The 21,531-nt window shown below is 44.3% G+C and overlaps 1 protein-coding gene across 7 annotated transcripts in view; it reads right to left on the bottom strand.

Annotated features, from left to right (window-relative positions):
• Positions 1–21,531, bottom strand: part of LOC147013648 (roquin-1-like) — a 176,870-nt gene that overhangs the window by 9,870 nt on the left and 145,469 nt on the right. For 5 of the 7 annotated variants that reach the window (XR_015051404.1, XM_085855722.1, XM_085855720.1 and 2 more), the window contains 3 exons: positions 15,666–15,782; positions 15,207–15,479; positions 14,139–14,368 (listed from right to left, as the gene is read on the bottom strand). Coding sequence is in view for 6 of the 7 variants with exons in the window: in XM_085855722.1 (XP_085711848.1) it covers positions 14,139–14,368; positions 15,207–15,479; positions 15,666–15,782 (620 nt within the window). In the remaining variant the exon portion in view is untranslated. The remainder of the gene's footprint in view (positions 1–14,138; positions 14,369–15,206; positions 15,480–15,665; positions 15,783–21,531) is intronic. The other 2 variants (XM_085855724.1, XM_085855725.1) reach the window with 1 other exon arrangement.

The raw sequence follows: 21,531 nt of genomic DNA, 5'->3' as shown, positions 1-21,531 counted from the left end.
GTGGGAGTACCTCCTGTGCAGCTTCCCTTCGTAGGGCAGCTCACCGGATGACGGGATTGGGGCAAAGCCTTCGGGACCCACAATCTTTGATGATTGGAGGGAAAACACGGGGTAACATTCCCAGGTCAGATTGCGGGAGAGTGTGTTGGGGTGGTGTGAGGTGTCGTTCACCATACGGTAATGTCGACATTGTTTTCGGTTACCACAACCAAGCTGTTAGTTACCACAACCAACGAGACTCTCAGCACTCGGCGCTCCCGTCCTTGGGTTAACCTGAGGCGGTCCCTTCAGGTGGTTGCCCCGAATGTCCTATCCTAAAGAGAGGATGATCAGCTGCCTCTGTTATCATCTGATCTCAAGCGTTTGGACATCGGCATTGCAGCACTCTCTGAGGTTCAGAGACTGGATTGCGGTGAGAGCATGGCGGGTGGTTACACCTCCTATTGGTCTGGTCGCTCTGATGGTTACCATACCCAAGGAGTTGCTGTAGCTGTGTCCAATCAGCTGACTCCAATGATAATTGAGGTAACACTGGTCAACGAGCGTATTATGAAACGAAGGATTCGTCACTCCTTGGGTGTCATTTCCCTTGTCTCTGTTTATGCTCCGACTGAGGCGAGTGATGTCACCGTGAAGGACGCATTCTATGCCACGATCGAGTCTGGTTGATCAGTGCCCCAGGCGAGATACTCTTCTCATCTTGGGGGATTTCAATGCATCGACTTGAACTGATACGGATGGTAATGAGAACTGTGTTGGTCCCCATGGGTCTGCAACTGAGAACCAGAATAGCTCGAAGTTCCTTAACTTTGCAAGAAGTCATGTTCAGGGTGGCTGGTTTATGATTTCAGCACCGACAAGCTCATCGCTGGACTTGGTATTCCAACGCTGGTGGTGTGGCAAAGGAGATTGACCATGTGCTCGTTGCTGGTCGCTGGAGGATGATCCAGAACTGCAGGGTCTATGGGAGTGCTCAATTCCTAAATACTGACCACCGGCTTGTTGTCACAACACTTAAGATGCAGCTTAAATCCAAGAGAGAATGTTACCATCCCAGCATAGGATGGATGTTGGCAAGTTCAAGGATGAGAGGGTAGCAGAGGAGTTTGTGAACAAGCTGAGTGGGGATTTAAGGGGTCTGGGTGCTTTGGGGGATGCTGAGGAGTTGTGGAGTGCCTTCAAGACTACCGTCCTTGATGTTGCCGGTGGATGCCTTGGAACTCACCAGAGGGCGAAGAAGAATTTTGGCTCTCAAGAGACACTGGATACCATTGCCCAGAGTCGCAGGGCCAGGCTGAATGGCAGAGCTGATCTGTTCCGGGAGCTGAGGCGCAAAACTGTACGTGTGCTCAGGGTGGACAAGGAGGCCTATGTGCGAGGAATCTGTGAGGGGGTAGAGCCTCACCTCTGGTCAAGTGATTCTCGTCCTGCGTACAGGGGAATTCACGCATTGCCTTCGTCCAAGCCTGTCCCACGGTGTCATGCAGTTACAGCAGAGGGTGGTGGACTCTTGACAGAGGAGTCCGAAGTGAAGGCCCGCCGGCCGGTTACTTTGAGCGGCTGTACCAGGTTGATCCAGCAGCTGTCCAGTTGGATGTCAGGGGTGTTAAAATCCCTGTTGCTGACCCTCCAATCAACTGTGGTCCACCTTCATTTGTGGAAACAGAGGCTGTGGTGAACTGGCTGAAATGGAGTAAAGCTCCTGGGATTTGTGGCATCCATGCTGAACTTCTCAAGGCTGGTGGAAATGCTGCACTCGTGTCATTGCATGCAGTTCTGTGCTCTGCCTGGAACACAGGCATCATTCCAACTGACTGGAAGACGGGCCTTGTTGCCCTCTCTTGAGATGGAAGGGTGATCGCCAACACTGCAGCAACTACCGAGGGTTGATGCTGCTCTCAGTACCGGGCAAGGTTTTTGCTCGGAAAATTATTGATAGGGTTAGCCATCATCTGCTTGAGCACCCACTTGCAGAGCAGTCAGGCTTTACACCAAAGAGGTCAACGATTGACTGTATCCTTCCTCTTCGGGTCCTCACCAAATGCAGACGAGAGTTTCGGCAGGGGCTACTTACAGCCTATGTTGATCTCGGTAAAGTGTTTGATTGAGTGAATCGGGATGCCCTCTGGAGGATTCTTGGTCTTCGTGGGGTGCCACCAATACTGATTGATCTGATGTCTGACCTATACTCTGGTATTGAGAGTGCTGTGAGATGTGGTGAGACCATCTCTGACTTATTTCCAGTTGTGACTGGAGTTCCTCAGGGGTGCGTACTAGCCCCTACACTTTTCAGCACTTGTATGGACTGGATTCTGGGGAGGATGTCAGAGAGATCAAGCTGGGGTGCATTATTTGGCAATGTCAAAATCTCTGACCTTGATTTCACAGATGATGCAGTCATCTTTGCGGAGACTCTAGATATCCTTTGGGGGCCCTCGAGGTGCTGACTGAGGAGTCGGAGCCGCTGGGATTATGGGTTTCCTGGGTCAAAACTAAGATCCAGCCTTTCAATGACATCTTGGATGCTGCTGTCCTGTCTGTGTCTGTTTGTCGTGAGGATGTTGAGGTCATGGAGAGATTCACTTACCTTGGCAGTGATATTCATGTCTCTGCTGGCTGTGAGTCAGAGGTCAATAGACATCTGGGTCGAGCCTGGGGAGTCATGGATTCACCAGATCATGGTGTGTGGCACTGCCGGTACCTATGCGGTAAGATGAAAGTCTGAGTCTTCAGATCCTTCGTGCTTCCAGTCTTGCTCTATGGATGTGAGACTTGGACTCTGACCAGGGATCTGACACTTAATTCCTTTGGTACCAGGTCTCTTCGGAGAATCCTGGGCTATCACTGGTCAGACTTTGTGTTCAACGAGTGGTATGTGAGAGACTCAAATGAGATTTGTTACCTGCATAGTCCGTGAGCATCAGCTGTGGCTGTATGGACAATTGGCTCGTTTTTTGACGCTGATCCTGCTCACCAGATTATCTCAGCCTGGGAGCCTCATGAGTGGAGGAGGCCAATGGGCTGACCATGTGCCTCATGGTTACAACAGGTTGATCAGCATCTCACAGAGATGGGGATGGGCCAGGCATCTGCCTGGGGGATGGCCAGACAGAGTTCCCTGGAGCACCGGCGAAAAGTGTATGCCGCGACGCACTGCTCAGGTTCCTGCTCCCATACCTGACCTGCATTATCATGCTGAAAAAGGAAAGGGCCTTCCGCAAACTGTTGCCACAAAGTTGGAAGCACAGAATCATCAAGAATGTCATTGTGTGGTGTGTGTTAAGATTTCCCTTCACTGGAACTAAGGGGCAGAGCACGAATCATGAAAAACAGCCCCAGACAATGATTTCTCCTCCACCAAACTTTACAGTTGGCACTATGCATTTGGGCAGGTAGCGTTCTCCTGGCATCCGCCAAACCCACATTCATCCGTCGGACTGCCGGATGGTGAAGCATGATTCATCACTCCAGAGAACGCGTTTCCACTGCTCCAGAGTCCAATGGCGGTGAGCTAGACACCACTCCAGCCGACGCTTGGCATTACGCATGGTGATCTTTGGCTTGTGTGCGGCTGCTCGGCCATGGAAACCCACGTCATGAAGCTCTCAAGGAACAGTGTTTGTGCTGACGTTGCTTCCAGTCAATTTGGAACTCGGTATTGAGTGTTGCAACCAGCGACAGACGATTTTCCACGCGACATGCTTCAGCACTCGGCGGTCCTGTTCTGTAAGCTTGTGTGGCCTACCACTTTATGGCTGAGCTGCTGTTGCTCCTAGATATTTCCACTTCACAATAACAGCACTTACAGTTGACCAGGGCAGCTCTAGCAGGGTAGAAATTTGACGAACTGACTTGTTGGAAATGTGGCATCCTATGACAGTGCCACATTGAAAGTCACTGAGCTCTTCAGTACGCCCATTCCACTGCCAATCTTTGTCTACGGAGATTGCATGGTTGTGTGCTTGATTTCATACACCTACCAGCAATGTGTGTGGCGGAAATAGTTGAATCCACTAATTAGAAGGGGTGTCCACATACTTTTGGGCATGTAGTGTATATGGTGATAGAAAGTTCTATGGATCACATGACTATCACAAAGCACTGCTGTTCCTGTATTGATCATGCTGAAACAAATATTGTTCATATTGAGATGTGATTTTTGTCCACAAATTATCTGCTCATTTCTCTTTTTTTGCTTTCAAATGCTTTTAAACAATATGGAAGTATGAAATCTGTTGTAAAGCATTGGCTAAAGTAACTTTATAAGGTATGGTTTTCATGCGCTGAGATAAAGATTTTAATTGTCTGCAGGATAAAATATGCTCATCAGCTCTCTCACAGTGACAAAGTCAGAAATCACTGCATTTGCAAATAAGGGCTGCTTTACGGCATGAGTTTCTTTGTTTGCTCAGAACTCATTATGGCAGGCCACGAGTGAGTCAAATCTCTGTTCAAATATACTATGGTCTTGCTAATTCCATATAACTGCAACATATCTATTAAAAGTAATGTCAATGTATTGTTTGCCTTTCTCAATGTTGAGAAAATGCTCTCCTGAATCCACTAGTAAATGCGCAAAGCAAACATTTCAAATCAGATAACTTTCCAACCATATAGCAATAATAATAATGAATACATAATCCCCATACTAACCCTAGCTCATATGAGCCTGGTGAAAGATCTGTCATTAGTCCATGCTAAGTTAAAATGAAATATGTACATCTCTGTTATGTTTGCTGCTCTGATACTTTAAAATATACTTAATAATGGATCATTACATACTGATGGTTGTTTTATAATGAATAGATATGTGTGAGTTGACTGTGTAACAATATAATATTTTCTTTATTTCACTTGGTTAGCGCCAGTGAGTCGGGCAGCAGTGACATTGCAAAGTCTCAGTATTTCTGCTTTCCCATTCAATTGCAAAGTTGTACGAACACATATCTCATTAACTCTGCCTTCTCATTGAACTGCAGAGTTTGTAGAAACACAAGTCTCATTGACTCGTCGTCCTTATTGTATTTCAAACATATCATATTTATATTGTAAAATAGGAGTCTCATCGGACTGCTGAGGCTATAAACTTCTTATTGTGCTGCAAAACTATACCTTCTCTGTGTAAAGAGATGCTCTACCAGCCTGCTGCGCTGAATCATTGCCGATGTAACTCTGTGCACACATGCCCTGGAGCAAGGCACGCATTCCTTTCCTTGTGTTATCTTGTTGTCTTTTGCTATGAAGGATCTTTTGTTTAAGAAAGCTTTCTTGTAGTCTGGTGTTGATTAACCAGTATCCTTTGATGCTTTGACCCCTCCATATTTTCCAATCATATTAAAAAAACGATGTATTCTGGCTCAGAGTCAGAGATCTGCTTGTACACTCGAGACAAACCTTTCTCTCCACATGTGCGTTTGTACAATAAACGATCTCTTAGAATATAAAGTGTTTTCTCTTTTGTGTAAATTTCCACCATACTACCGAAGATTCGCAAGCAGAATGTTCCACAGACACCAATTCTGTCCATTGTTGGATGTGCCCAACATCACCTGGCAAAATTGTTGGGACAGTTACTGCAACCAGTGCATGAGTCAGTCTCTAGGTTTGTCATCAGAGATTCTTTCACTTTTGCTAATGCCAAAAGGGAGATGTGTCCAACTGGTTTGGAGAATGTAAGGTGTTCTTTTGACATCGATAACCTGTTTGCAAACGTTCCTTTGACAGAAACCATTGATACTGTAGATGCGCAAATATGCTACACCACATGGAACTTGAGCATCCACCTATTTCTGAATCTGTCTTCATGCAATTGATGAACATGGCTACAATGGATGTACATAACATTATGTTTGTCCAAAATGATGGTGTGGCCATAGGCAATCCCCTTGTGCTCAATGTTGGCAAACATTTTTGTTGGTTATCAAGAATTGGAGAATCTGATGAAGTTGCAGGTATCTCAATCTCCCATCTTATATTTCAGATATGTGGATCACATACTTTGCTTGTTTGAATCTCACGAAGACTGTGACCACTACTTGAATGATTTGAATTCTCTTTGTCCTGCCCTCAGGAACACCACGGAATTGGAATGCTCTGGTTGCCAACCCTTTTTGACTTCATGGTAGAGAGATCTGCATCATTGTTTACTACGTCCATCGACAGGTAGCCCACTTTCACAGGCCAGTACACTTGTTGGGACTCCTTCAGTGCAACGAGATACAAGATTGCTTTGATCAATGTACTGGTGAGTTGAGCAAAGAGGATATGTTTGAACTCCAACCTTCAGACGGAGACAGACAAAATTATCGGCATTCCTCAATGGAAATGGATACCCTGGGCATATCATCAGGAGGTTCATGCACAAATTGCTCACTGCTGCAGATGAAAAGAAGATGGGTGCTGAAAGGTTCCTGATCTACACCAAGATTCCATGTTAAAGGCTCTGTCACACCTTGACGATTTAGCCAGTGTATGCCGACGTATGAAAAATTTGTCTAAAACGCTTGCACATGTCAAATACGTTATGGGTAAGTTTGGTATACGTCGTAGTATGCTGGCATACGTCGTAGTACGCAGGCATACGTCGTCGTATGCCGAGCTGTCGACAAATTTTAACATGCTTGAAATTTTTTGACGTATGCCAGCGTATGACTCACACGTTCCGCATACGCTGGCTATAAGTTGTAGGCACGTTACACGATCGTTGACACATGTCGACACACGTTACTTGTAAGTTACTCATAAGTCGAAACACGTCAAGGTAATGATTAGCGTCAGTGTTCCAGACTCCATGTTTTTTTTTTTTCTCTCAGCATGACGGTGATGTTGACACTTCGATTTCTAGTGAGGTTATAATATAATATAATTAATAGGCTGCCACTCAACGATTTAAATTATAACCGCATTGAAATCGAAGTGTCAATATCATCGTCATGCCGAAGAAGAAAAAAAAAACCATGGAGTCTGGAACACTGACGGGTTCCTCCTGTGTGAACCCCATTTTTATATACCAATTCCCCTAAACGCTGCCAATACGCCATTATACGGTAGCTGTAAGTTAGTAACACGTTCAGTAAGTTCTATGGTCGTCCGGAAGACGTCAAATACATCTACATACGCCAATGTGCGTTGGAGATACGTTACACATAGGTTCAAAGCACGTTACTCATAGGTTAGAAATGTTTCGGGTACGCTAAACATTACCTCGATGTGTTTCGACTTATGAATAACTTACAAGTAACGTGTGTCGACGTGTGTCAATGATCGCGTAACGTGCCTACAACTTATGCCAGCGTATGCGGAACGTGTGCGTCATACGCTGGATACGTCGAAAAATTTTCAACATGCTGAAAATTTGACAACGTACTCGGTGTACTACGACGTACTACGACGTACTACGACGTATGCCAGCGTGCTTCAGCGTGCTCTTAATGTATACAAAAATTACCCATAACGTATTCGACGTGTGCCAGCGCATTCGGCAAATTTTTCATACGTCGGCATACGCTGGCTAAAGCGTCAAGGTGTGACAGTGGCTTGACACTTCGATGTCCAGTGCGGTTATGATTTGAATTGTCAAGCCGCAGCCTTTTAATAGGCTACGCCACGTGATCGTCGGCGATACGCTGCCACGCTATGCATAAGTTAGACTATCGTTGGGCATAGGTTGTGAACGCCGACAACACGCTCAGCATTCGTTAGTACAAGTTATCTATATGTTATCGAAACATTCTGTGTACGTTACTAATACGTTATGCATACGTCCAACTCGTTATGAATACGTCCAAAACTGGAAAAAACATCAATAGTTCAGCGTACGCCAGCGTTTTACATGCATTTTGAGACCTTGCCATATGCTGGCTAAAACGTCAAGGTGTGACAGGGCATTAGGGGAAATGTTGCAAACATATGAGGAACAAATCAGAAGATGCGTCTCAAACGCATCAGATCCAGAAGATCCGTCCAAGAATAGGTAGGTTCGGAGACCGGACAGTGGTGAGGTCGCAGTGAGTGGTTACACCTCCGACTGGCCAAGTCACTATGATGGTTACCATACCCAAGGAGTTGCTGTAGCTGTGTCCAATAAGTTGACTCCCATGATAAATGAGGTAACAATGGTCAACCAGCGTATTATGAGACTGAGGATTCGTCATTCCTGAGGCGTCATTTCCCTGATCTTGGTACATGCTCCGACCGAGGTGAGTGATCTCACTGTGAAGGAGGAATTCTATGCCGTGCTCGAATCTGTGGTTGATAAGTGCCCCAGATGAGATACTTTTCTCGTCTTGGGAGATGTCAATGCAACAAATGGAAATGACAGAGATGGTTATAAGACATGTGTTGGTTCCTAAGGGTGTGGAACTGTGAACCAGAATAGCACTAAGTTCCTTAAGTATGCAAGAAGTCATGGATTTGGGTGGCTTGTTCATGGTTTCAGCACCCAAAGGCTCATCGTTGGACTTGGTATTCCAATGCTGGTGATATTGAAAGGAGAGTGACCATATGCTCGTGAATGGTCGCTGGAGGACAATTCAGAACTGCAGGGTCGACCGGAGTGCTCAGTTCCTCAATACCAACCACAGGCTTGTTGCAGCAACGCTGAAGATTCAGCTTAAATCCGGGAGCATGGTACCATCCCAGCTGAGGCTGGATGATGGCAAGCTCATGGATGAGAGGTAGCTGAGGAGTTTGCGAACAGGCTAAGTGTGGATTTGGGGGGTTGGGGGGGGGTCTACGTGCTTGGGGGAATTCTGAAGAGTTGTAGAGTGTCTTCAAGATTACCATCCTTGATGTTGCCGGTGGATGTCTTGGAACTCGCCGAAGGGTGAAGAAGAATTTTTATCCCTCAAGGGACACTGGACACCATTGATCAGAGTCCCAGGACCAGGCTTAATGGCAGAGCGAAGCTGTTCAGGGAGGTGAGGCATAAAACTGTACATGTGCTGAGGGCAGTCAAGGAGGCCTATGTGTGAGGAACCTGTTTGGGGGTAGAGCATTACCTGTGGTCAAGTGATTCTCGTCCTGCTTACAGAGGAATTTGTGCATTGTGTTCCTCCAAGCATGTCCCTCGATGTACTGCAGTTCGAACAGAGGGTGGTGGCTCTTGATAGAGGAGTCAGAAATGATGCCCTGCTGGGCCGCTTACTTTGAGCAGCTATACCAGGCTAATCCACCAGCTGCCAAGTTGTATGTCAGGGGTATTACAATTCCTATTTCTGACCCTCCAATCAACGGTGAACCACCTTCGTTTGTGGAAACACGGGCTGCAGTGAACCAGTTGAAATGGGGATAAAGCTCCTGGTATCTGTGGCATCAATGCTGAACTTGTCAAGGCTGGTGGAAATGCTGTACTCGTGTTATTGCATGCAGTTCGGTGCTCTGTTTGGAACACAGATGTAATCCAAACTGACTGGAGGAGGGGCCTACTTTTCCTTCTCTGGAAAGAGAAGGGTGATCGCCAGGATTGTAACCAGTACTTAGGGGTGACGCTGCTCTCAGTGCCGGGAAAGGTCTTTGCTCGGATAAATCTTGATGGGGTTCTCTACCATCTTCTTAAGCACCAGCGCCCAGAGCAGTCAGGTTTTACACCAGAGGTTAACGATTGACCGTATCCTTGGTCTTTTGGTCCTCACTAAACGCAGACGAGAGTTTCGGCAGGGGCTGTTTGCAGCCGATGTTGATCTCCACAAAGCGTTTGATTCGGTGAATCAGGATTCCCTCTGGAGGATGATTGGTCTTTGAGGGGTACCACCAAAACTGATCAATCTGATTGCATGTATAATACACGTGTGGAATCAATTTCAGCTTGCATGTAATACGCGTATGTAAATCAATTTGAGCTTGCATGTATGTAATACACGTGTGTAAATCAATTTCAGCTTGCATGTATAATGCACGTGTGCAAATCAAATTCAGCTTGCATGTATAATGCACGTACGTAAATCAATTTCAGCTTGCACGTATGTAATACACGTGTGTAAATCAATTCAGCTTGAATGTATAATACACGTGTGGAATCAATTTGAGCTTGCATGTCTATAAAACATGTGTGCAAATCATATTCAGCTTGCATGTATAATGCACATGTAAATCAATTTCAGCTTGTATGTAATACACGTGTGTAAATCAATTCAGCTTGCATGTATAATACACGTGTGGAATCAATTTCAGCTTGCATGTAATACACATGTGTAAATCAATTTGAGCTTGCATGTATGTAATACATGTGTGTAAATCTATTTTAGCTTGCATGTATGTAATACACGTGTGTAAATCAATTTCAGCTTGCATGTATAATACACGTGTGTAAATCAATTTCAGCTTGCATGTATAATAAACGTGTGTAAATCAATTTGAGCTTGCATGTATGTAATACATGTGTAAATCTATTTTAGCTTGCATGTATGTAATACACGTGTGTAAATCAATTTCAGCTTGCATGTATAATACACGTGTGTAAATCAATTTGAGCTTGCATATATGTAATACACGTGTGTAAATCAATTTGAGCTTGCATGTATGTAATACACGTGTGCAAATCAATTTCAGCTTAAAGGTATGTAATACACGTGTGTAAATTAACTTCAGCTCACAGGTATGTAATACACGTGTGCAAGCATTGAAATTGGAAAAAAAACAGCGGTATTGCCAGATGATCTCAGTAGAAATCATCGACAATCTAATTACGTCACAATTTAATGTTTTGAAGGGTCAACTACAGCGAGTTACCCAGTTAAACCGGTTATGGCCCTCTACGTTTTACACAGATACCCGCAAGTTTGCTTTTGGTCTGATGGACTCTCAAAATACTCTTATATGCATTTATTAAAAAAAAAAAAAAACTTTTGGAAAATGGAACAACAACAACCAAGTTACAGTGTTGCATCATTTTGAGGGAGTCACACAAGACATCATACTACATAAGTTGAAGACACTACAAAGTCGGAAAAAACTGAGGAAATGTGAAAACGTGTTCATCTTGTCAGTGACATTTACATGAACAAAGCAAGCTAAGCAAACCATTCAACTGTCAAAAGTCACCCCTGACCTGAACTGCTTTTCCATTGTCCACGTTCACAATTTTTTTGTCCATTGTGGAATTTAGATTTCCCACTGCCTGGATCATCCACAAACGTACCACCGGTATAATACGTGTACATACAACCCACACACGTATCACCGATATTATACATGTACATACAACCCACACATGTATCACCAATATTATACATGTACATACAACCTACACACGTATCACCGATATAAATACATGTACATAAACAACCCACACATGAACCACCGATATTATACATGTACATACAACCCACACACGTACCACCAATATTATACATGTACATATAAACCACACACGTACCACCGATATTATACATGTACATACAACCCACACACGTACCACCGATATTATACATGTACATACAACCCATACAGGTACCACCGATATTATACATGTACATACAACCCATACACGTACCACCAATATTATACATGTACATACAACCCACACACGTACCACCGATATTATACATGTACATACAACCCATACATGTACATATAACCCACACATGTACAACTGATATAATACATGTACATACAACCCATACACGTACCACCAATATTATACATGTACATACAACCCATACACGTACCACCAATATTATACATGTACATACAACCCATACACGTACCACCAATATTATACATGTACATACAACCCATACATGTACAACCAATATAATACATGTACAACTGATACAATACATGGACACACAACCAATACACGTACAACCAATATAATACATGTACACTACTGGAAAAAAGTTTTAGAACACCTCCATTTTTCCAGTTTTTACAGAAATTTAAGCAGTTCAAGTCCAGTGAATAACCAGAAATGGTACAAAGATAAGCGGTAAACTGCCAGAGATTTAAAAAAAAGTTTAGGTTGCCAAAAAATGAAAAATAATGTAAATTTCAGAGTTGTTAAAAAAAGGTCCTTTTCAGGGAACAAGTAATGGGTTAGCAACTGCAGCTATGGAAGTAAATTAAGCCTTGAAAGTTGATGCAAACAATTCCTACAGGTGTACCAACTTCTTTTGTTGACTAGCTCCAAACTCTGTCTGTATAAAAGCAGTGTTGGAACAGACTGTGTTGCTACACCCTCTAAAGCATTATTTGGACAATATTGCACTGCAGGAAGTAGTATATTGCTCTCATAATGGTGAGAAAAGACAATTAACAAAAGAAGACAGACAGACCATTATCTATATATTACTAAAACTCTCATCTTGTGTGTATGTATGTATGTATGTATGTATGTATGTTCCCAAAATACAGCTAAAACTGTACACGATAGCACAAAAATTTTAGGGCCACCTTACTCACCCCATTCACCTGTGGTGTGCAGTATCAAGTTTCGTTCAAATCGGGCAACGAAAAATATTATTAAAAAATCTCAAACATTTAGCATAGACAAAGAACAATTCATTTTTAAGCATAAAATAAACATTGCCATTTTGATCTAATACTTCCGTGTTCATTAATAAATACAATTGTGTTTAGAAGATTACGTACAATAATTTCTTCGACTTTCTTTTCTCCGTTTTTTTTTCACATTGATGCGCAATATCAAGTTTCGTTCAAATCGGGCAACGAAAAAAAATATTTAAAAATGAATTCCCGATTCAGTCAAGCACTCTTGGGGATTATTTGATTAATGCAAACAACCTCAGTGGTATAGTTCGCTGGAGCTATCTTTAGTTATTTTTGAAATGACTTTTTTTTTAACAACCGCTGCCACAACGGGAACCCAACGGGTTCACAGGTCGTCTAGTAACCCTTAAAAGTGTAGGTCTTTGCTTTAGAGAAATTGAAAAAAGCCAAGGTGTCAGTGAGTACAGTTTCCTGCACCATCAAAAGGCACTTGAACCTGAAGGAAACTCTGACAGGAAGAGGTCTGGCAGACCCAAAGCCACAACACAATCAGAAGACAAGTTTCTGAGAGTCAACAGCTGACGTAATAGGCGGCTCACAGGACAGCAGCTTCAAGCACAGCTTAACACTGGTCGAAGTAAGGACGTCTCAGTTTCAACTGTGAAGATAAGATTTCGAGCTGCAGGTTTGACAGGTCGAGTGGCAGTCAGAAAGCCATTTGTAAGATGGCAAAACAAGAAAAAGAGGATACCTGGGCCATGAAGCACAGCCAGTGGACTACTGAAAACTGGAAGAAGGTCTTATGATCCGATGAATCAAAATTTGAAATCTTCGGTTCATCACGCAGGGTTTTTGTACGCCGTCGAGTAGGCGAAAGGATGGTTCCTCAGTGTGTGACACGAACTGTCAAACATGGAGGAGGAAGCGTGATGATCTGGGGCTCTTTTGCTGGATCCAGTGTCAGCGACTTGCACAGAGTGACTGGCACCCTGAAACAAAAGGGCTACCACAGCATTTTGCAGTGCCATGCAATACCCTCTTGTCTTTGCCTAGTTGGTCAGGGATTCATCCTATAGCAAGATAACGACCCAAAACATACCTCCAGGCAATGTCAGAACTACCTTAGAAGAAAAGAACAAGACGGTAGGCTTCATATCATGGAATGACCAGCACAGTCTCCAGACTTAAACTCCATCGAGCTGGTTTGGGATGAACTGGACAGAAGGGTGAAAGCAAAGCAACCAACAAGTGCAACACATTTGTGGGAACTTCTGCAACAGTGTTGGGAAGAACTTTCCGACAATATTTGATTTCCATTGTAGAAAGAATGCCACGAGTATGTTCGGCTGTTATATCTGTAAAAGGTGGCTACTTTGTTGAGTCAAAAATTTAGATTAAATTTTGTTCAACAAAATGATTCCATGATTTCTTTTTTATCTGCAATTGTTTATTTGTTCTATGCTTTAATTTCAGCTTTAACTTAAAAACTGGAAAAATTGGGGTGTCCTAAAAATCTCGACTGGTAGTGTACATACAACCCAAACATGTACAACCAATATAATACATGTACATACAACCCATACATGTACAACCGGTAAAATACATGTACAACCGATATAATACATGTACATACAACCCATACATGTACAACCGGTACAATACATGTGCATACAACCCATATGAAGACTCACCCCTGTAGTGGTGTTGGTCATAGGGTGCAACCGATGTAGCTCCGGTGCGGGGATCTGCATAATATAAATCCAATGGCGGTGGTTGGTGCAGATGTGTGGCATATGCAGGACTCGGCCCTCTTCCAATCATGGGTAAGGTGCCAGGCTTTGGTGCAATGAGGAACGGATCGACGGGGCGAGGATGCCGAGGTAAACCCATGAATGTGGGTTTAGGAGGAGAACCCATTTTTCTTGGGGTAGAATGTGAGTTGTACAGGTGAGGAGAGAGAGAAAGAGAGAGTGAGAGTGAGAGTGAGAGTGAGAGTGAGAGAGAGACAAATTTAATTCGAGCATAATATATAATTGGTCTATTTTGCACAAGGTGATCTGTTTATGGGAACAAGTTATATAAATCTCGGACACGAAGCCTGATATGGATGAAATGTGAAAAAAAGTGAAATGTGTATGAAGCGAACAAAGCAAATTAGAACAGCAAATAATATAACAAAACTGGAGCAAAGTCTATGGCGTGCCGTGGAAAATCCCCACGCTTCCCAACTCGAGCAAAGTTGAAAGATGGCAAAAAGTTCCACCAGGACGGACCCAATATCACATTTTGAGTGATTTTTTTTTTCCTATTTTGATCTGTGACCCGAAGTCCCCATCCCCTGAAGCATGAACCAGGAGTCAAATCAAAAAAAATCGTTACATATTTCATGTGTCCCCTAATGTCAATTGCACATACAAAGTCTAATTTTAAAATGTTTTAAAATGTGCCCATAAGTGCATTTTTGGGGATTAGACATTTTTACCCCACCCCAGGGTGGGGTCAAAATAATACTACTCTTGCACCTTCGTCCCATGTGGTGATCATACCGACCAAGTTTGGTGAATTTCTGCACAACCGTTTAAGAGGCGATAGTGTGATGGACAGATGGACGGATGAAGAGACAGAGACAGACACAGATACAGACAGATGTAGCAGATGACAATACCCCCCAGTTTTTTTCAAAAATGGTGGGGATAATAAATGCATGGAATTAAATAAAAAGGAGCAGAGGGGGAAATTGCCGAGGTGAACGAGCTCACATTTCAGGTGGTGATCCAGATAAAGAGCCTGGAGCGCTGGCACTGGCTTCCCCTGGTTTACTCCCTATGCCTGATGAATCCCCTGGGTACAAAGGAGCCTCGATGCCCCGAGCAATGAGCTGAGGAGAGCTGGCTACCACAAGCCCATTTTGCACAGCCAGAAGTTTTGGGGCGTGATCAGAAGCTGCTCCTTGCATGCCGACCTTGTTCAGTTGGGTTAGAGATTGGCTGCCCCCTCGACCGCCACTAAGCTTCTTGTTCTTCAGGCGATACCTGGATTAAAAAAAATCAAAAACAAAGTAAAAGGACAAAAGTTATTGCTTAAGCAATTCAGGTATTATTTTTGGATACAAAAATTGAGGTTCATGAAAGAGGCAATCGTGACATTGGGGCTACAGTTGGATACAACAAGCAAGGACATGAACTCAAAAAAGAAAAAAGGAGATGAAACACAGTAACCTGTAAGTTGAGGGTTGAGTGATGTTGGGTAAATGTGAATCGAACACATTGTCGGTATGGATGGGAGGGAGGGAGTGGTGGGGTGATATGAGATGGTAGTTCCACATGCTTGAAGTCCTGGAGGAAAGAGTGCAATGGAAATGTCTGTGGAAGGCAGTTCCATAAATGGGAGAAAGAGTAAGAAAAGCCTGGTATTGGCGTAGTGGTTAGGGTAGCGGCTTGGGATCCAAAAGGTCCTGAGTTCAAGCCCCGTTGGCCGCTTGAATTAATACACACCAGGAGGTTGACTCAGCCTGTCATCCTTCCGAGGTCGGCGAAGTGAGTACCAGTGTACTGGGCCCGGTGTATGCCCCGGTTAGAATAAGTGTACCATACCCGTGTCGTAAGAGGCGAACAGGGTTGCGTCAGGAAGGGCATCCGGCATAAAACCTGTGCCAAATCATTATGCGGATCATAACGGATGATCCGCTGTGGCGACCCCTAACCGGAGCAGCCAAAAGAAGAAGAAGTGGTAAGAAAAGAGTGGTGTGGAGAAAGTCTGTATTTTGGAAGCCTAATCAGGAGAAGTTACTGGAAGAATATGTGCATTCCAGAGGAGCAGGGAGGGTCGGAGGGCTGAGGACAGAGGGAGCAAAGGAAGCGAGATTGGTAAGAGACAGTAAAAACAGAGGCCATTGATTTGTCTGCGATATAAGAGCAACAGCTTTTGTGTTTTGGCCTCGTCATAAGAGTTGCCAATAATGTTGAGGACTTTAGATTCTACAATATTCTGGAGAGTGAGATGTGGTTCTGCCTTCCCAGCTCATAGGGGAGAGCAGTACTCCAATGATATACAGACAACAGCCTTTGGGAGTTGTTCTAAATATAAAAATACCCCCAAGAGGGAGTGCCGGTCATCTCTGCCAGAGGGCGAAAGTAACTCTGTGCCTGACTGGAATAGGGGCAGTTCATAAAGTACGTACGCTCTACTTCCGGGTTTCAAAACCACCCACCCCCCTCTGTATGCAGGCTAGTGACCACCCACCCACCCCCTTCATACATCGCTAATCGCTTGCAAAGCCAGCAGTTCCTTACGAACCGATGTTTGTAAGCCATGACAATGCAGTCCCTAGCGGTGTAATTTATCTTTTTCTTTTAATATCACAGCACGTCATTTATGAAAATAAAAGTACAAATTGACATTCAAAACAATGTTAATGTCATAAATGAAAGTAAGTGTGCATATAAACTTGTGTTCCATTGTTTTAGTTAAATCTGACAAAAGCTTCAAATGTAATATGTGTCTCGGAGAGTCCCGGTTCTTAATTTTTTAATACTTTTATTTTTGTATGTACGTACTTTATGAACGGCCCATACGGGGAATCAGAACGAAGTTTGAAGGGCTATAAAATCGGAACGAGAGCAAATTTCAAAAAAATGGCTCGTGTTGTTCTAGATAATAGTCCATAGTATCTGAATCACTAATAACATTTGATCTCTCTTGATAAATGAGGGAGGAGGTACGATTTGAAATCGACGATTTTCGCAACTTTGACAGCCTCGTGACGTTGACCTCGACCTTGGACGACATTGAAAGTTATATCGTTGTGCATGTCTCATCGACCTCTATCCATTCCACTATTGGTTATTTGTCTCCACTCGGTTTGATTGTGGATGGACAGACGTACGGACGGACGGACGAATGGACGGATAGACAGACTTCGAGACTGGGGTTATTAAGTCATCTCTACTGAGATGATAGAGATGACCTAAAAATAGGATCACACATCCTGAACTTCACCTGGATCAGGAGTAACAATCACTCAAACCCCCTTAGACTCTCTTAGACCCCGACTTTTTAAATGCCATGACAAACTTCGGTACATCACGGATGATAAAGGTGGTGGTCAAGTTTCATCAAAATTGTGTGTGTAGTTTCATAGAAGAGAGCAAATATCAATTGGGGGGGGGGGTCAAAGCCCCGCTGTTGCCCACCCCTTAGAACCCCTAAATGAGCGCAGATTTTGATGCGGTCAATACAACTCCATTAAGCATCAGATATGAGGCTTGTAGCCAAGTTTCATCAAAATAGTGTGTTTGGTTGAAGTGATAAAGACTGAAGTGTTTACGGATGGACTGACTGACTGACTGACTGGCTCACTCACTGCCTCAATCGCATAAGCTCACCTGACTGAAGTACAGGTGAGCTAAAAATTAATGAATTTGAACAATAGATGATGCCCAATCTGCGGCTGGCTTTGGAGGCCAGCTTTACGGTGTAGAAGGCGGAAGTGGTGGTCCAGGTGGCCCAAGGAAAAGGGAGTTGGCAAGGTGGTCCTAAGAAAAGGGAGTGGTCCATGTGGTCTGAGAAAAAGGGAGCTGTCGAGGTGATCTTAAAAAAGTCGAGTGGTCCAGGTGGTCCGAAGAAAAGGAAGTTGTCTCGGTGGTCCTAAGAAAAGGGAGTGGTCCAGGTGGTCCGAGGAAAAGGGAGTGGTCGAGGTTGGCCAAAGAAAAGGGAGTGGTCAAGGTTGGCCGAAGAAAAGGGAGTGGTCAAGGTTGACCTTGGAAAAGGGAGTTGTCTCGGTAGTCCTCAGAAAAGGGAGTTGTCGAGGTGGTCCTAAGAAAAGGGAGTGGTCCAGGTGGTCTGAGGAAAAGGGAGTGGTCCAGGTGAGGCTTGGAAAAGGGAGTGGTCCATGTCAAACTCAATATTATTTACTGCCCACATTATAAGAACAAACATTTGGCATCCACTTGCAATTTAATAAAACAAAGCATTCAATTATTCAAATTAACAACCATCAGGAATATCAAAGGACATTACCAGAAACACACAAATATAAATTGTACATTACAATGACAGACCAGTGGTAGGCAGAAGAGAGTAAAAAAACCAAAAGGATAAAATGGAATAAAGATAATTGGAGAGAAAATAAAATGGAGCATGTACTCTACTGTCTCTATAAATCAGAAGAAAAAGATCTAAATTAGACTAGAATATCGAATTTGACACAAATATGTCGATGGACATACCTCCACCTGCATTCGATGTGAACACAAGTACCATTATGTTTGATCTCAATTAAGGGTCACATGAAAACCTCAGGAAAGTTTGCACAGTACTTGCAATTTAGCAACTGGTTCTGCATCGTATTAGTATATGTGAACCAACTTATGAATATAAAGGAATATTTAATTGCATCAAACCCTTATTGGATTATCATTAAACACATTAGCAGCATTTGGCAGAAATAATTGTCTAAAGTGACAGTGTAATGGACTTGAAACACTAAGGTGGATGACAGAAGGATTAAAACTAAAACAAGTAGCTTGGCACTCGGTAGGACACACACCTCCGCCAGGTTTAACAGTTTACGTTTTGTATCCCATTGAGAGGTGGGATCAGGATCTGGACCTTAACGAAAATCGAATCGACTTGTTCTTGTCACCTAACCAACTCATACACCGAGTGTTGTCATAACTCGTCCACAACTTAATCTCTATTATAATACCAAGCTTGCACACTAAAAACTCGGCTCGCCGTCACACGATCCCTATGAAATTGATGTGGCACTTAGCAGACATGCCGACAATGTTTGAGAAGTCTTGGCGTTCCATAGTACCACTTGCATTTTTCACAATGCGTATATTTGTATACGTATATCACATTGCGGTAATACGAGAAATATCCGAGAATGAGAGGAGTCTGTTTCGTACTATTTCACAGGCCATATAGTGTAGCTCCTCACCCACACTAATTCCCCACAACAACTCCGTCCCTCCCTCCCTCACGAGACTTTGGCAATTCTTAAAATTTGAGAATCGATTCTGATCCTTCACCAAAATCTAATCAATTTGACCTTGTCACACACCCAACCTGCTCAACTAGCTCCGTTTGAATCAGTCTATAACTTCTTGAGATATCTGCACACAAACAGTGGTGAAAACACATCCTCCATCCATCTTCAGATGTGGAGTGAAGAAAGAGAAATAACTTAAGCATAAAATTTATGTTCATGAGAAAATAATCTTTCCTGGGAAAGCCACATTTCCAACCTGGCCTCCAAAGCCAGTCACCGACTGGGAATCCTCCATCGTACCAAGTCCTTCTTCTGCCCACCTGAGCTCCTGACCACATACAAAGCTTTCATCCAAACCCTGATGGAGTACTGCTCTCCCCTCTGGCCTGGTGCTCCTGCCTCTCACCATTCTTGGCTTCAAGCTGTGGAAACCAAGGCATTTAGGATCATTGGTATCTCCCATGATGAAGCTGAATCTTTGGACCTCTCACTCTCTCATAGCAGGCAGGTCAGTGGACTTTCTGTCTTCTAGTCTCCTATCCAGCATATATTAATTAATACTAAAAATATTCACAATAATAAGAATAGTTGTATCATATGGCAATAATATTGTTGCGGATCCGGGGTGGCGGGATTCTCACCCGATCCTTGGCGCCACCCTCACCACCACCGCCTCCGGGGTTTATAATGCCGGCTGGCTCAGCACAGGCCTCGGGTCACGCGTCTTCAATCACGATACCAACGTAATCCTGAACCTTACCAGTTGGGGAAATAGAACGCCAGTTAGAGACTGGTTTGTCAGATGCCGAGCGTTTTCTGCCAGTCTGTAACCATTTTGGTTTTATATGCCAATTGAACGGATCGTTCCTTGACGCGACACAAATTAATCCATAGCGGCAACTTCATAGGAACCAACCAGATTTATTGGGGAACATCGAGGAACACGACACAAGCAAACCATTCACGACAATGTTTTTATTAACAATCTTTAACCCGTTTTTCACTAGGGAACTACAGACTACAGGTTTCGAGGGGGGGAGGGTCCCTACCGAGATATGCCTTACACAACACATGCAGACAAGATAGACAGACAGACAGCATGCATGCAAGACAGAGTACTTGGTGATGTTTCATGGACGAGAGGACAGTATCAAAAGCACGAATGTCGCTCGCAACAAGCGGATGTCCACAGATTCGAGCCCCCAGCTCGAACGCGCCAAGTGGCAAGATGGCGGCGCCGTACTCTTCCTTTTCCGCACCGCACGCGGTCTCCGCGTGCTCTGACACCGCGTAAGGTCGACAGCACAAGACCGCCAGATCAACAATGGGCCTCAGCCGATCTCTCCCAAGGTCCAGCACACAAATCCAGGCCTGGCCTGTTCACCAGACAAGGCCCAAATCGACGTGCCGGGCTCCGGCAAGCGGATCGGCAAATGTGTCGAGCCGTGAGGTAAGCAAGGACCGTCAGAGGCTCCGTTGTTTCCTCTCTTGCCTTCCTGCCTCGAAGCCCGACTTCTCAACTCCGTCCTCTCAGTTTCTTTGTCTGCAAAATCACCTTTTCTTTCCTTCTCTATGCTCGCCTCTCAAAGCTGACCGCCGTCTCTCTCACGGCAGAATCACCTCCTCATAAGAGTCGATCGCCTACTCAACGTGCAGGCCGCCTCTCCCACTGCCCAAAAAGGCAGACTCGACATGCAGGCAGCCTATCTTACTGCCAAAAATGCAGACTCGGCGCGCTCATGCTCAGCGTCTCTCCCGGCAGATCCAACACTGTCCCTCCTTCGTTCGCTCGCTTCGAAAACACGAGCACGCCTCGTGAGCGCCTGTTTCCACACACTTAACTCTTTCTCTCCACAGTTTATCTTGCGTTCGCTCGCTTCGACACACGAGCACGCCTCGAGAGCGACTGTTTTCCACAAAACTGAACCCTTTTCACCACAGTTTCTCTTTCGTCCGCTCGCTTTGACCCCGAGCACACCTCCCTCAGCGAAGCCGACAAACTCCTCCCCTTAGCTCCACTTCCCGCTCCAGGCCACTCCCGCTTCAGCCGACTGGGCAGGGCCTATCGTCCGGAGAGGGGAGGAAGAAGA

This window comes from Eptatretus burgeri, chromosome 14, assembly GCF_056783735.1.
Source record: "Eptatretus burgeri isolate ZD-2024b chromosome 14, Ebu_testis_v1, whole genome shotgun sequence".
Taxonomy (NCBI): domain Eukaryota; kingdom Metazoa; phylum Chordata; class Myxini; order Myxiniformes; family Myxinidae; genus Eptatretus; species Eptatretus burgeri.
This window is presented reverse-complemented; position numbering and strand designations above follow the sequence as displayed.